This window comes from Petaurus breviceps, unplaced genomic scaffold (assembly GCF_028583685.1).
Source record: "Petaurus breviceps papuanus isolate PSGF00001 unplaced genomic scaffold, PetGlider_PUasm1.0 446, whole genome shotgun sequence".
In the NCBI taxonomy this organism is placed as follows: Eukaryota; Metazoa; Chordata; class Mammalia; order Diprotodontia; family Petauridae; genus Petaurus; species Petaurus breviceps.
In genome coordinates this window covers 3,059,799-3,076,178 of record NW_027186338.1, presented here as the reverse complement: position 1 = coordinate 3,076,178, position 16,380 = coordinate 3,059,799, and the positions used below count along the sequence as shown (strand labels likewise).

The following is a 16,380-nucleotide window of genomic DNA, read 5'->3' as shown; positions in this document are numbered from 1 at the left end:
GCTGGCAACGTCACCAGCCTCACCCTTTCCTCCATCTGTTCTCATGCGGTCAAAGCCATCTCAAGCAGCTGAAGGATGCCAGTGAGTCCAGCTGTGGTACAAGGCTGGGAGAGGGAGGGGAGAAGAGGGGTGTGGGGGAGGAGAGAGAACAGGAAGCCAGGCGGCTGCTCGTTAGCACGGCAAATCACTGCTCCAAAGGGTTAGGGCCGCACGGCGAGCGTCTGGGCCGTGGCAGGGGGCGGGATGGAGAGGAGAACCCTGGGGTGTGGGCTGCATCTGCTGGGATGCTTCGCTGCTGATAGGTGGTCACAACTCACACTGGGCGTCCCAGAAGCAGAAGGACACTTGGTTTTGGGGTTCTCCAACCCCATTCAGAATGGAGGCTTTGCTCACAAATTGGGGCTCTAGCCCCACAGACTCCCAATGCCCACGCGGCTCTGGTGGCGTCAGTAGGGCTTGGAGAGCCCCAAGCCTCCTGCTTCCTCCAGCCACAGCCCCGCAAGACTTACCAGAGTACCCGTGCCCACCTCAGGGCGTTTTAGACACACAGGCAGCTCCCTCCCTGTAAGACTACCTCTGCCCCCTTTTCCAAGACTCAAAGGGCTAGAGATGGGGAGCTATGGAAGAACCAGGATTCCTCTTCCTCCCACAAAGCATAACACAAGAACCACACAGCTGAAAGGGGTCCAAAATTCCGGGTTAGAAACGTCACAGCCATCAGGCCACCACACAGCAGAGAGGATGGGACCCCGGGTCCCTCCCACTCACCTTTCCGGGTCCTGCATGAGGAGCAGCAAGTACACACTGCCGAGGAGACAGAACAAGTTGGCCGTCAGTGAAGCTCTGGGGGGAGAGGAGGGCACGAGACCCAGACAGAGGGGCAAAAGGGGACGATTTGGGGCCAAAAGACCTGGGTTTGAATCCTCCTACTCTTCATGAGGGATCTGGTGAGTCATTTAATCTTTGGGGGGGGGGACCTCAGTTTCCCCCGTAGAATGGGGGCATGAGAGAGACACAAGGGCACAGTGCCAAATGGTGTATCCTCCTTGAAATTCCACCCAAAGTGGTACAGAAATATGAGTTATAGAAACACTACCATCAGGGGCGGCCAGGTAGCACAGCGAGTAAGAGCACCGGCTCCAGTGTTGAGAAGACCTGGAGATCGAATCCCAGGCTCAGACATTTAGCACCCACCCAGAAACACCTGGCCGTGTAACCTTGAGCAAGTTACTTAACCCCAATTGCTTAGGGGCGGCCAGGTGGCTCAGCAAGTAAGAGCACAGCCTCCAGTGTCGGGATGACCTGGATCAAATCCGGGCTCAGATACTCAGCACCACACCCAGAAATAACTGGCCGTGTAACCTTGAGCAAGTTACTTAACCCCGATTGCTTTAAAAAAAAAAAAAAAGAAAGAAACACTACCATCTAATACCTCCAAAGCAGTCTCTGGGACCCTGTCCTCCTTCCTAGAAAATGAGAGGGTTGACTGAGAAGGTCTCTCGGGCTCTCAGAGGTCTATGAGCCTATAAATCTCTGAAGACAGACATTTGCCCAAAGGAACCTGGAAAGTTTTGGGAGGTAAGTGGCAGAAGGTCCAGAGGAGGGCAGCCAGGATGCCAAGGGGCCTTCAAGCCATAGGAGGAGCAGGTAAAAGAACCGGGGCAGGGGTGGTAACAGCCCAGAGCTCTGGAGAGAAAACTCTGGGTGGATGGATGGCAGGAAGGGGCAATCATGATTCTATCTTCAGGTATTTGAAGGGCTTCATATGAAAGAGATTCTACAGGTGAAGGTGGGAATAGTTGAAATGAAACCCTTTGGGACCCCAAGTCCTCTGGTGTTCCCCCCTCCCCTCCTCACACACACACATTTCTTTGCAGGCAGCTAGGTTATACATGGGATAGAGCATTGGATTTAGAGTCAGGAAGCCCTGAGTTCAAATCCAGATGTAAACACTCAGTAGCTGTGTGACCCTGGGCAAGTCATGTACCCTCTCAGTTTCTCAGTTTCTTCAACTGAAAAATGGAGATAATAGCACCTACCTCCCAGGGTAGTTGGGAGGATTAAATAACATTTGTAAAGTGCTTTGAAAACTGTAAAACACTATATAAATGCTGGCTCTTATTATTCTCTTGCTAAGCCTAGAATGGGCTCCCCCCTCTTCTACTGATGAATAGAGACCCAGAGAACTGAGTTGGCTTGATTTGAACCTTGAGTCTCTGTCTCTTAATTCTAGGGTTTTTGCTGCTACACTCTGTGCCCCCTCACCCCCAGGAAATTTGTACCCATGGGAATCACCAGTCATAGGTAACTGACATCCCATGCATTCTTCAAGGCCCAGTGCACATCCCACCTCTCCCGTGGAGCCTTCCAAGCCCATGAGCCCTTGCTGCCCTCGCCCTCCTCGGAACTCCCATAACACTCATCACTACACACAAATGGACACATAACTGGATGCCATTTTGTCTTCCTCCTTGATCCCAAAGTGTAAGCCCCATCACCCCAAAAGGATTGTAAGCTTCCAAGGGGCAGAGGCACAACCATCTTCCATTATATTTATATTCCTTTGAGGAGAAATACAATAGGGCTGCCCCAGAAGATGACCCCACTTCCAAGAAAACCCCAACCCCAACCTTGAATCCCATGTTCACCTACATGGTTTTGGTCAGACTTTTTCCTAAAGAGTCTCCAGCCTGGGCCAGTTGGGGGATGACCTAAGCCCTAAAACCTTTAACTAAGGGAAGACACAGCAGCAGGATGGTTCAGTAGGCTCCAAATCAGAGGATCTGGGCTCTAATCTAACCACCACAGTCACTAAGTACCTGGAGGACTGGAGGCAAGACCTTTCTAGGGCTTAGTTTGCTCATCTACAGAATGGGTTGGTTGTACTAGGTAGGTCTTATCCACCTCCAAGTCTCTGGTCTCATGACAACATCTTCTCCCCTACCCCAGAACTATCAAATGGAAGGGTAATTAAGTTTGCTTTGCTTACTTCCTGAGGACAGAATGAGGGGAAGGGACAGGGTCAGATTTAGACTCAGTGGAAGGAAAGGCTTGCTAATAATAACCACTCCAGGCCCGGGAGTTCCTAAGACAGTGCCCTGGGTCATCTTTACCATAGCTGACGTTTTCTTGGAGGTGGCTAGGGACTGTGGTGGGAAAGGGCAGGATGTAGCAACAGGCTGACTCAGGGGCCAGGCTCAGAGTCACACAGCCTTTAAACAGAAGCCACCTCCAGGAAAACATCAGCTATGGTAAAGACGACCCAGGGCTGAGCCCCAAATGGGAGAACTCAGCTCTGCAGCCTGGAGAGGCCCCTGGGAAATGGGGGTGTCCTAAGGGAGCCTGCCACCGGTGCTCATGATAATGAATGACAGGAATCATGCTAGATCACAGAGTCATGGCATCCCATATCATCCTTACAACAACCCTGAAAGTAGGTGTTCTAATTATCCCCATTTTATGGTAGAGGAGACTGATGGTCTAAGGCTGGATTTGAACTCAGATCCTCCTGACTCCAGGGTCGGTGCGCTATCCACTGTGCTACCCAGCTGCCCCCATCATGAATCACTTGTAATGAGCCATCAGCAGAACCTGGCAAGCACTGTCCTAGAACTCCTCCCTTGAGTGGAAGCAGCAGGAGCAGGAAGACACGGGAGAGAAAGACCGAAAATCCAAAGCCCAAGAGAGTTTCCAGAAGGCAGAGGCTGCTCTGAGAGCGGAGGGGAACAGGGCTCTTCAGTTACAAGCTGCTGTGTCTGCGTCTCTGACTTGCTCTTCTCTCTCAGCTGGAAGGATGAGTCAGGAGCAGGGCTGCTGGGTCGCTCAATACCATGTATGTCTAAAAACCACCTGAGGCCCATCCTCACACTCCCTCTTCCCCTCACTCCAAGACGCTGCCTGACAATGCCAGGGTTCTGGAACTGACTTAGCTCTCCTTTGCCCAGCTAGTCTCATCGCCTTGCCTCCTAGCATCCCCTTCCTTCCCATCTACCCCACCCTCAGAACAAAGAAGGAGTCCGGGGCCGTGGAAAGAGAGCTGAATTGGAAATCAAAGGACCTGGTGCAGATTCCAGTGTTGAAATTCACTATGTGCTGTCCGATCCCTGGGCCTCAGTTTCCTTCCCTGTAAAATGAGGGGATTGGACTAGATGACCTCTGTGGTCCTTTCTGAACTTGGATCAGTTGGTCCACATTTTGGGGAGCTCAGAGGAAGGAGACATCACTTCTAGTTGAGGGGATCAGGGAAGGTTTCTTGGAGCTGGGCCTTGAAGATCAGGAGAGCAGAGGCATCTGGAAAGCAAAGACTTCCCATGCTTTCTGCCCCCTTCTAGGATTTTGTTTTAACTCTATAATAGCTTTTCTGCCAGGAAGAGAATTCTTGCTTACCTCTTCCCAAAGCAGAGCCCTTCCTCCACTTTGCCAGCCCTTTCCTTTCCCCAAAGCTAACCTTGGACTTCATTTGCAGATAGAAAAAAGGGGAGGGTCTGGGGAGACCAGGGCTCTTTAAATCACTCATAAGCCCTGGTCTTCCCGATCCTTTCCAATCCCCTTGATAAAGAAAACTCACTCCAGTCTTCATCCCCAATACCACTAACAGATCTATACCCCCAAGAAATCAAAGAGCAAGAGGACCCATGTGTATGAAAATATTTATAGCAGTTCTTCTTTTAGTGGCAAAAACTGGTGGTGAAGGTAATGACTATTGATTGGAGAATGACTGAACAAATTATGTTATTGTGCCATAAGAAATTATGAAGGTGATGGATTCAGAGAAACCTGGGAAGACTTGTATGAACCAATGCAGAGTGAAGTAAGGAGAACCAAGAAAACCAGAACAGAACAGAATCATAACAAAAGTGGGAAGACAAACAGCTTTGAAGGTCTTGACTCTGCCCAGTGCAATGACTAACCATGGTGCCAGAGGATGGATGATGAAGCCTGTTGCCAAATTCCTAACAGAGAGACAGTGGACTCAGGGTGGGGGCAAGACACACATTTTTGGACATGGCCAGTGTGGGGAACTGATTTACTTGACCACACATATTTGTTGCAAAGGGTTTTATTTGTCTTTATTTCTTTTAAAATTTGCCTTGGAGAAGAGAGGAAGGAGAGACAATTTGTTGTTGTCATTGAGTCATTTCAGTAGTGTGTGTCCGACTCCATGACCCTATCTCGAGTTTTCCTGACAAAAATACTGGAGTGGTTTGCCATTTCCTTCTCCAGCTTATTTTACAGATGAGGAAACTGAGGCAAACAGAGTTAAGTGACTTGCCCAGGGCCCCACAGCTAGTAATATATACTTGTTAAATTAAAAATAAAATAAAATGGGGAAAAAAGCAATTTTGCACAGGGCTGACCCAACCTTCCCTAGCTTTCCTGCCAAATAATGTTATTGCCTGTTTGGTATGTGTAAGGAATGTTGGAGGAGGGGGAACAGGCTTGGCATTGATGGCATGGTGAAAAACCAGGTCTCTTTTGTTGGGCTGCTTTTTGGAGGCTCTGGAAGGAGGTCTTACAACTTAGAAGGAACTAAAAGTCATGAGATCACTACTGCTAGTGCTACTATTGCTACTACTACTATTACTACTGCTGCAATTACTACTACCACAACCACTACCACTACAATAATAATAAAGGTTTACCAAGTGAGTTACAAATATTATCTGGTTTTATTCTCACAATAACCCTGGGGAGGTAGGTGCTATTATTGCACCCATTTCAGAGATGAAGAAGATGAGGTAGACAAAGATTAAGTGACTTGCCTAAGGTCACACAGCTTGTAAGTGTCTGAGGCTGGATTTGAACTCAGGTCTTCCTGACTCCAGGACCATCCAGTGTGTCACCTAGCAACATCTGGAATCAGCCAACCCCCCTTCCCCCACACACACACTTTATAAGGGGGCATTATGCTGATGTGGAAGAGCCTTTTGAATGACCTGGGACATGTCCCTTAACCCTCATGGGCCAAAGTTTTCCTGAAGGGGTTGGATCAGATGGGCTGTAGCCCAAGACCTATGAGGACTCCAATTCTCTGACCGTCTCTGTGGCCCCTGCTCAGGGGCAGCCCAGTGCAAGAGCCCTCAGGGTCTCATCCCAACCCCTCAGATTTCCTCCCTGGTGAAGCCTGAGTGCCTGCTCCCAGCCCCAGCCTGTGGACACTGCCTGACAGTTCAGAGATGCTTTACTTTGGGCTGCTGCCACTACAAGCAATTCTGTCCTTGTATGGTCCCCCACCCCGAGAAAGTGGGACAGTTGCCACCAGCCGAGCTGAGAAAATTCCCAGGATGCCAGACTGCTCAGCAGAGCTCCAAAGGCATCTCTCCTCCATGCCTCTGGGAAGTTTCTTGGCATAGTGAGGCCAGTAAAGAACAGGACATACATAGTATGCTCTGGGTTCGAATCCCACATAAGATGCTTGCTATCGGAGTGACCTCTGGGCAACTCATCTAAATGCCAAATGCCTTGGTTTCCTCTTCTGTAAAATGAGGGTAATAATAGCACCTTCCATACAGACTTGCTGTGCCAGGACTAAATGAGATAATATTTGTAAAGAACTTTGAAAACTTTGAAGCACTCTAGAAATGATAACTATTATTTATTATTTTGTAAGCATTAGTGGGGGATTGAGAAGGTCTCTGTCTGCCTAGAAGTGATTAATTATTTTGATCATCTTTGGCTAGTGATGCAGTAGAGAGAGAGCCAGGCCTAGAATCAGAAAGGCCTGAGTTCAAATCCAGCCTCAGATACTTCCTAGCTGCGTGACTCTGGACAAGTCACTTAACCCTGATTTGCCTCAGTTTCCTCATCTGTAAATGGGGATAATAATAGCGCCTACCTCCCAGGGTTGTTGTGAGAATAACAAATGAGATAATAAATTGTAAAGCACTTAGCATGGAGCCCAGGACATAGTAAATTCTTTATAAATATTAGCTATTATTACTATCTGGAATAACACACCCATCCATTAATCAACAAACATCTGTTAAGGTATTTTTACTATGTACTGAGTAGTATGGTAGGTGCTGGGGGTAACGAAGACAAAATGTTAGAGCTGGGAGGGGCTTTGGGGTTAATCTCAACTGACTTAAAGGACCTGGGTTCTAATCCCACATCAAATATTGGCCATATGATTTTGGGCAAGTCACTTAACAATAAACAGTGAGGGGGTTGAACTCTAAGGTCTGTCCCACTTTAAAGTCTACAATCCTGTGATCTTATGAACCCACTTACATTTTACAGATAAGGAAACTGAGTCCTGGAGAGTTTAAATGACTTGCCTAGGGTCACACAACAAGTGAAAGATAAATCAGACTTCTCAGGAAGCTGGATGAGAGAGTCCTCCAGGGTCTGGACGAGGAAGAGGCTGAACTCTCAAGAGGCAGCTGGGTAGCCTGATGGATAGAACACTGAGTCCAGCAGCAGGGACATCCTGCTTCAGACCATTCCTGGCTGTGTGACCTTGGGCAAGTCCCTTAACTGCTCCAGGCCTCAGTTTCCCCACCCGTAAAGGGGGGCAGTAGTATGTAATAATGATAGCTAGCATTTTTGTAATGCTTTTGGGTTATATTACAACAATGTTACAACATGTTACAATTACATGTTCCAACAATGTTACAACAAACCTAGGGAGCAGGTGTTGCTGTTATTCCTGAGGCACAAAGAGATTCGGTGATTTGTCCAGGGTCGGATAGCGAGCAGGTTTTGAACTCAGAACTTCCAGACTCCCTGCCTAACACTCCATTCACTGTGTCAGCAATTGAGACTCCTCCACATGGTTGTTGGGAGGGTCAAAAGGGACATTAGCATCCTTAAAATGCTATAGAAATGCTAGCTATTTCTGCTGTTGTTCCTGTGTGGGCGCCAGTAATCTGCCAACAGCAACAAAAAGAGACATTTATTAAGCGCCTATTGGAAGGCTGTGTGTTTGGGGACATGAAGGTAAACCGTGTCCCAGTCTCCAGGCAGACAGTGATGCAATGGCTAGCATGCTGGGGTTGGAGTCAAGAAGACCTGAATTCAAATCCAGCCTCAGATATTTCCTAGCCGTGTGACCCTGGGTAGGTCACTTAACCTCTGTCTGCCTCAGTTTCATCATCTGTAAAATGGAGATGATAACTGTGCCTACCTCCCAGCGTTGCTGTGACAATCGCATTAATTACAAGTTAATATTTTAAAGTGCTTAGCACAGTGCCCAGCACACAGTAGATCCTATAGAAATGTTTATTCCCTTCCTTTGCCCTCAGGGAGAGGCTACTACTTGGGGCTACACATGCCCTATAGTAAATATGGACCTGAAAGACTGCACAGAAGATAGAGAGCTGGCCTTGGAGTCTAAGGGAACTGAGTTCAAGTCCTGCCGATAACACGACTGTGGCCAAGTCACTGTACCTCTTAATTCCCCTGGCAACTCTCTAAAACTGCAATTTGCCAGCTGATTGACAGTCTGCATGGGTGGAAGGAGTTTACACGCTAACAGGGGTGGGCCTTGAGGCCACATGTGACCTTCTAGGTCCTCGGGTGCGGCCTTTTGGCTGAGTCCATGTTTTACAGAACAAATCCTTTTATTAAGGGGATTCATTCTGGGAGGTTTGGATTCAGTCAGAGGGCTGCACTTGAGGACCTAGAGGGCCACATGTGGCCTCAAAGCCACAGGTTCCTCACCCCTGCACAAGGAGGTCCCTTCACAGTAGGTAAAATCACAATTTTTTTTTTTTGCCTTTTGGAGGGCAATTGGGGTTAAGTAACTTGCCCAAAGTTACATGGCTAGGGTTGTGTGTGTGTGTGCGTGCGCACGCGTTAAGTGTCTGAGGCCAGAACTGAACTCAGGTCCTCCTGACTTTGAGGGCCAGGGCTTTACTCACTGCGCCACCTAGCCGCCCCTGAAATCACATTTTCAGAACAAAAGCCAAACCGAAAAAAGAAATGTTTATATATGTGTGTGTGTATGTATTTACACATATACCGCTAAGAGTGAGGATTATTTATATAATATATATATATATGTATAGAGAGGAATATATACTTACAGAGAGAGAGGGAGGGAGGGAGGGAGAGAGAGACAGAGAGAGAAGGAGAGGGAGGGAGAGGGAGAAGGAGAGAGAGAGAGAGAGAGGAGGGAGAGAGAGAGAGAGAGAAGGAGGGAGAGGGGAGAGAAAGAGAAAGAGAGAGAGAGAGAGAGAGAGAGAGAGAGAGAGAGCTAAGTTACTGAGGACTTTGTCAGAGTAGAAGGATCAGAGAAGATTTCAAAGACTTAAGGGTTGTGTTCCAAAGAAAAGGAGACTCCCACAAGTGAAACCCTTTGTGGTGCCTCACTCCTCCTAATCCTAGTGCCTGATCTGATCCTTGGGGGAGGGGGCACACTAGGACCCCTCCCTCAGCATATTCTTCCTCACTGGAGTTGAAAACTGCATAAATTCCCACCATGAATGTCTTAGACACTTGGACACTTAGACAGATGGCTTAGACTCAGGTGGGCACATTGTCTCCAGAAGGTCCTGCTTAATCACCTGGGTATGGGCTCTCTGCCAACAGATGGAATCAGTTTATCAGATGAGCTGACATTTCCAGTATAGAGAAGATGTGATAGGGGGTAGATGAATTTCAGTTGGGATGGAGGGAAATGGGAAGAAGACTCTCTAGATGGGCAGTGAACAAGGGTACCGAGTCCCTGGGTGTCCAGCCCAAGGTGCTTGGAGTGGGTGCCCAGGGGGTGGATCTGGGATGCCAAAGTGAGGGAGGAGGATACAGAACCCCCTCACAGCCAGAGGCCAGCCTCACTTCTCAATCTCTCCTCTTCTGACCTCCCAACATCATCCAATCTGCTTTTATTTTATGTCAGAAGACAACCCCAGACCAAGACTCGGTCCTCTCTAGGCCACAGCATTTCCAGAGGAATTCCAGAAGTGATTTCCCTTCTAATGATGGTCCTTGCCTCCTCACTTTCCGAGTGAACTCCTCATCCTGGGTCCGTGTCATGTGGTTTATTTGGACAGCTAGCCCACTGTCTGGAGCCGAGTCAGGCTCTGGGCTTTGGACAGCTCCCTGTCCCCGGCTACCACTTTAATCTCCACCCAATGAGCGGAAGGAATGCATTTCAGGAGAGGAGAGGAAGAGTTCCACCTACCTGAACTTCCGGCACTTTCAGACGCACTTCTGGACATCTTGGGCTGGCCGTGTTTGCTGCTGGTCCGCACAGTTGCTGAGGGAGGGGCGCCGGAGGGAACGGGGGCCCCATCACCGCGGATGGTCGTGAGGTCTTGCATGCTGAAGCTCCGAAGCCTCTCAGATAAGGCACCTTGTCCCTTAATAAAGAAGCAAGAAGAGGGGAACAGTCAGGTGTCTGAGTAATGCAACCTACCTCGAAAGGGCTACAGGTCCTCAGTGCTACTGGTGATGAGGGATGACAGAGACCTCCCAGCGGGAAGAGAAGTTAGCTGAAGCAGAGACAACTCGAAACTCAAAATCTAACCCCCCAATTTTAACAATTAAAATAAAAAGGAGAGGGGCGGCTAGGTGGCGCAGTGAATAGGGCACTGGCCCTGGAGTCAGGAGGACCTGAGTTCCAATCTGGCCTCGGACACTTAACACAAAAACTAGCCGCGACCTTGGGCAAGTCACTTAACCCCAATTGCCCTCCAAAAAGCAAAAAAAGTAAAAATAAAAACAAAAAGGAGAGGCTCCCACAGATGGAAGGATTGAGAAGGTGGAGGGGAGTTGTGTAGCTTGTTTCTCTTTGTTTTCCACAAAATCTCAGACCCTTAGCATTGGGGGCGGGGGGCACAGTGCATCATCTAGTCCTGATTCTTACCAGAAAAAGAATACCCACAATGCCCTTCCCAACAAATGATCATCGCATCTTTGCTGGGAGACCTCCAATGAAGGAGAACTTTCGCACTCCTGAGACAGCCTGTGACTTATTATTGGACAATTCTAATTACAACAAATCCTCCAAGAATGGAAAAGAACCAGGGGAAATACAGAGCTCTAAGGGGACTCCAGGGAAGGAGAGGTAAAATAGGCACAGAGTTGTGAAGGGAGAAAAAAACTTGGAACTTACAACATTTTTTAAATGAATGGTAAAAATTACCTTTACACGTAACTAGGGAAAAATTAAATATTATTTAAAAATTTTTTTTGTTTTATTCAGTACTTTATTTGCCCTCAGTTATGTGTAAAGACAATTTTAAACATTTTTATTTTAAACTTTGAGTTCCAAATTCTCTCCCTTCCTCCTTCTCCCCCCCATTGAGAAGGCAAGCAATTTGATATGTTATACACATATAATCATGCAAAACTTTTCCATAATAGCCTTGTTGTAAAAGAAAACATAGACTAACACCCCACCCTCCATCACACACACACACACACACAAACCTCAAGAAAAATAAGGTAAAAAAAGTGTGCTTCAATCTGTATTCAGACCCCATCAGTTCCTCCTCTGGGGATGGAGAGCATTTTTCATCATAGCCCAGCAGAGTTGTCTTGGATCATTGTATGGCCAAGAATAGCTAAGTCATTCACAGCTGACCATCTTACAGCAATGCTATTATTCTGTACACTGTACATTTCACTTTGCATCAGTCCAAGTAAATCTCTCCAGGTTTTTCTGAGAACACCCTGCTCATCATTTCTTATAGCATGACAGAATCCTGTCATAATCCCATACCACACCTCATTCAGTCATTCCCCAACTGATGGACATCCCCTCAATTTCCAATTCTTCGCCACCAGAAGAGCTGCTATCAATATTTTTTTGTACATATAGGTCCTTTTCTTTTTTGTTTTTTATCTTTTTTGGGATATGGACCTAGTAGTGGCATTGTTAGGTGTGAGAACGATTTTCTAGCCCTTTGGGCATAGTTGCAAACTGCTCTACAAAATGAGAGGTTGAATGCCTTGCCTAGAGTCACACAGCCAGATGTGTCACAGATGGGACTCGAACCCAGATCTTCTTGGATCGAATGAGATAATATGCATAAAGCATTTGGCAGAATGCCTGGCACACAGTAGGTGCTTAATATATGTTTGTTCTTTCCCCTTTGAAGTCAGCCCTCTATCAAATGGAGAAATGAGCAGAATTAGTTCATCTTAGTCAAACCAGGTAAGATGAAAGAAAAGGGGCCTTTACCAATGAAAACAAGAGCTCAATATATCAGCAAGATAAAAGCTAAAAAGGAATTCCAACTTAGATAAGGTACTATGTGGTTGTTTGGTCATATCTGACTCTACATGACCCTATTTGGGGTATTCTTGGCAAAGATACTGGATATTTGCCATTTCCTTCTCCAGCCCATTTTACAGATGAGAAAACTGAGGCAAGCAGGCTTAAGAGACTTGCCCAGGATCACACAACTAGTAAGTGTGTGAGACTGGATTTGAACTCAGGTCTTCAGGACTCCAGGCCCAGCAATCTATGCACCATGGCACCACCTACTGGCCTTACTCTTATCCTCCCACTAGCAAGGGAATGAAAATTCCTCTCAGATCTCCTGAGGGAGATTAATTGTAAGACCAGAACCCAGGGCCCAAAGGAGGGGCAGCTGTAGAGGGGTCGCTATTTGCATCACTGCAGGGAGGAGTCATGTCAGTGAGACCACAGATACACCAAAAAGACGTGGCCAATTCAGAAGATAACCTGGGGGAATCAGGTGATTCTTAAAACTCCCTTCCCAACAATCCACGAGTGATTTAATATTTTTTTAAAAAGGGCAGCGAGGTGGTGCAGTGAATAGAGCACCGGCCCTGGAGTCAGAAGGACCTGAGTTCAAATCCAACCTCACACACCTGACATACTTACTAGCTGTGTGACCTTGGGCAAGTCATTTAACCCCAATTGCCTTGCCTTCCCCCCCCCCAAAAGAAAAAGACAATAACAACCATTAGCATTCACATAGCACTTTAAGGTTTGAAAAGCAGTTTACATATATGCAAATCTGATCCTCATGATGACTGTGTGAAGGAAGAGCTATTATCATCTTCCCCATTTTGCAGATGAATAGACTGAGGCTGGGAGCGATTCAGTGACCTGCCCAGGTTCACACAGTAAGTGACTGAAGCAGGATCTGAATTCAAGACTTCCTGATTCCAAGTCCATGACTCTCATCATTATGACTGAATTCATCTACAGTGCTAAGGTGAGGGGAGAGTAGTGTCCAATCCAACACATTCCCTGCCTTCAAAGAGCACCCACTGTAGTGGTGAGTCTTTCTTTGGACCAGATTAGTGACTTCAGGGGAACAGAGAATTCCTTATGAAGGCTCTCCTTCAACCTGTGCAGGGCAGCAATTTGGGGTCCCAGAGAATTGCCTTGAGCACTAAGGAGTGAAGACATTTACCCAGATACATGTCAGAGATGGGATTTGAACCTGTCTCTTCCCGACACCATGGTCAGCTGCACCATGCTACTCTCAAAGATAAGCACACAAGTCATTGGTGCCATGAACTTTTACCTGATGGCCTGCACCATCAGGGACTATTGGCAGAGATGGATGCCTCCTTCTCCATAGGGGCTGCTCCCCTCTTCAGGGGCTGGACTGAAATCAAGGTCAGTGCTCTGGGTGGTGGGGTGGGATAGAGAGGCCCCCTGCTACTCCAAGATTCCTGGGCTTAGAGTCCTGGTCTGTCTCCTTCAAGGCTTGAAAGGGAGTGGTAGTCAAAGTGAGGGTGATGGTTGGGTTTGACTATCACATGCCCCTCTTTTTCCTCCCTCAGAATGCTCTGCTGTCTTATGTTCAATCACTCGCTCAGTTTTGTACACCATCTATTATCCTCCAGTTGCTTAAAATGTTTAACAGGATACAGTCTAGGATTAGAGCATCAAGAGACTTTCCTCTAGTCTGACATTGATTCATTAATCGATCGATATTCCTTGGGGATTCTGGAACAAGCAATTACAAATACACTCAACTGTATTTTTCCTGCTCGTCCAAAGAACTTCATAAGACATTTGATTGAATACCCTGCTGAAATATACTATGTCCAGTGAATTTCTCTGATTTATCAGTCTAGTAACTCTTCCAGAAAAGGACATCAGCATAGCCTGACTTACGGACCCATAAGGGATCTTACTTGTTTTCTTGTCTAAATGTTTACAAACCATCTTTGAAAATATGTTCTGGAATTTTACTGGGTATCACTATCAAGCCAGTCCACAGTTTCTGGAATTGATCCTTTCTCCCCTTAAAAAAAAATACCCACAAAAAGGATATGCGGCATGCCTCCTAGAGAGGGGGCAGGGATGGTCTGGGTTAGAGTGGACAAGTGACTCTTTGGATTTCCCAAACCACTCTTGCATCAATTCCACCCCTCAGGTCACCATCTCCTGGGTTACTCCCAGAGCTATCATATGCTCCATGGTGCAGATGCTGGGACACGAGGCATAGGTTGGGTGGGCATGGGGGTTAGCCACAAGTGTTTATGAGAAACAAGGTTAGATGAGGTGGGTGCTATCTTTAACACAATAAAAGTTTAACACTTAGAAAAATGGATCCCAGTCTCATGCAGCTGAAATAAGGCAGGAGATGGGGATAATGACCATCAGTTATTCTCTATGCCCTATAATATGTTGATTTTTTCCCCCTCAGGACTCCAACCACCTGGACAAGTGACCAGGATAAAAAACAAACAAACCTTATTATACCTTGCAGTTTGGCTTTCACCTCTCCAGTCTCCTTGGAAGAAGGGGTTTGAGGAAAAGAGGCATGTCCTAGAACTGACACATATGTGCCATTTAGCTGGTAAGTGTCCAGGGTGAGATTTGAACTCAGGTCTTCTTGACTCCAAGTTCTGCACTCTCTCCCCTATACCAGACTGCCCCTCAGCATGGGAGAACCATTTCTGGACATTTGCTTATGTCACATTTTAGCTGCCATTCTCTCTGATCACCCCTCCACTACTACAGTACCCCGCCCCCTTCCCCAGATCTATTTCCATTTTCCTTAGGTGACTTCAGCACTTGACTTCCTAATTTGTCACTGTACTCCATTCTCTGACATAATTCTTGGTCTCTTCTATAATTATATTAAAGATCATTCAACGTATCTTTGGTTTTCTTTGACTTCACTGTCTGCTCCCACATCCGCTACCCACAGAGGTATATGGGACTGGACATTGGACTTGGAGGTGAGGAGATCTGGGTCCAAATCCCACTCCACGAGCAGTGTCTTCTCTGTTCCTCAGTTTCCTCACTTGTAAAATTAGGGGGTTTTAAGGTCTTTTCCAAGTTCTAAATCTGGGATCCAATGACCTCTTTCTGAGGTTTCCAGTTTTGTGCCCTCTTCTTTAAGCCATCACCTCTCTCATTTCCTCAACTGTATCCACTGAACCCATTCTTTGCCCTCCCCAAGCCCTCGGACCACTTAACCCATCCCGCCTCCCCCAGATGTCCAATTCCCAAAGGGTTTCCTCCCTGCTCTAAATCTCGGTTTGTCTACTCCACTCTCATCCTTTCCACCACTGAAACCTTTGGACGCTGGCTCTTTAGCTCCACTGCCCTGGCTGAGCCCAGTCTACTATAGCCTCTGCTTCTATCAGAAGATCCCACTGGGTGGTGCTAGAGGAAAATGGACCCAACTCATTCTTGGCCAACGAAGCCTCTACCTCTGCATCTCATGGTCCCAGTGGCTTTCCAGGTCCCTCCTTATCTGCTCACTCAGAGGAGGACTTCATCCTTTACTACGAGGCACATTGCATAGGGAAAGGAAAGGGGTACAAGTATTTATTAAGCCCCTACTATGTGCCAGGCATGGTGCCAAGTGCCCTACAAATGCTATTTCATTAAGACAGTGCTGGACTTGGAGACAAGAAGACCTAAGCTGGAATCCTGCCTCACTTAGAAGCTGTCTAAGCCTGGCTAAGCTGCTTGAGCTTCCACAGCCTCAGTTATCTCATCTATTAAATAGGGTGAGAATCAAATGAGATGATGTATATAATATACTTAGCAAACATTGAAACACTATATAAATGCTAGCTATTATTACTTTATTAAAATTTGAGGCTGAAATTGCAGCTAGGCGGAATAGTAGATGACTTAGAGTCAGGAAGTTGTTTGTTTCAGTCATGTCTGACTCTTGGTGACCCCATTTGGGGTTTTCTTAGCAAAGATCCTGGAGCAGTCTGCCATTTCCTTCTCCAGCTCATCTGACAGATGAGGAAACTGAGGCAATCAGGATTAAGTGACTTGCCCAGGATCACAGATTTACAAAGCATCTGAGGCAGGATATGAACTTGGGTCTTCCTAACTCCAGCCCCAGCACTCTATCCACTGGGCCATCTAGCCCAGGAAGAGCTGAGTTCAAATCTCATTCTAGCTCTGTGACCCTAGACAAGACATGTAATTTCTCTCAGCCTCAGTTTTCTCATCTGTAAACTAAGGGAGATAGA

General features: G+C 47.0%; 1 protein-coding gene across 4 annotated transcripts in view; it reads right to left on the bottom strand.

Moving 5' to 3' along the window:
* REEP1 (receptor accessory protein 1) overlaps positions 1-16,380 on the bottom strand; it is a 146,069-nt gene that overhangs the window by 18,170 nt on the left and 111,519 nt on the right. For 2 of the 4 annotated variants that reach the window (XM_069101061.1, XM_069101063.1), the window contains 2 exons: positions 10,124-10,301; positions 769-804 (listed from right to left, as the gene is read on the bottom strand). In XM_069101061.1, coding sequence (XP_068957162.1) covers positions 769-804; positions 10,124-10,301 — 214 coding nt within the window. The remainder of the gene's footprint in view (positions 1-768; positions 805-10,123; positions 10,302-16,380) is intronic. The other 2 variants (XM_069101062.1, XM_069101064.1) reach the window with 1 other exon arrangement.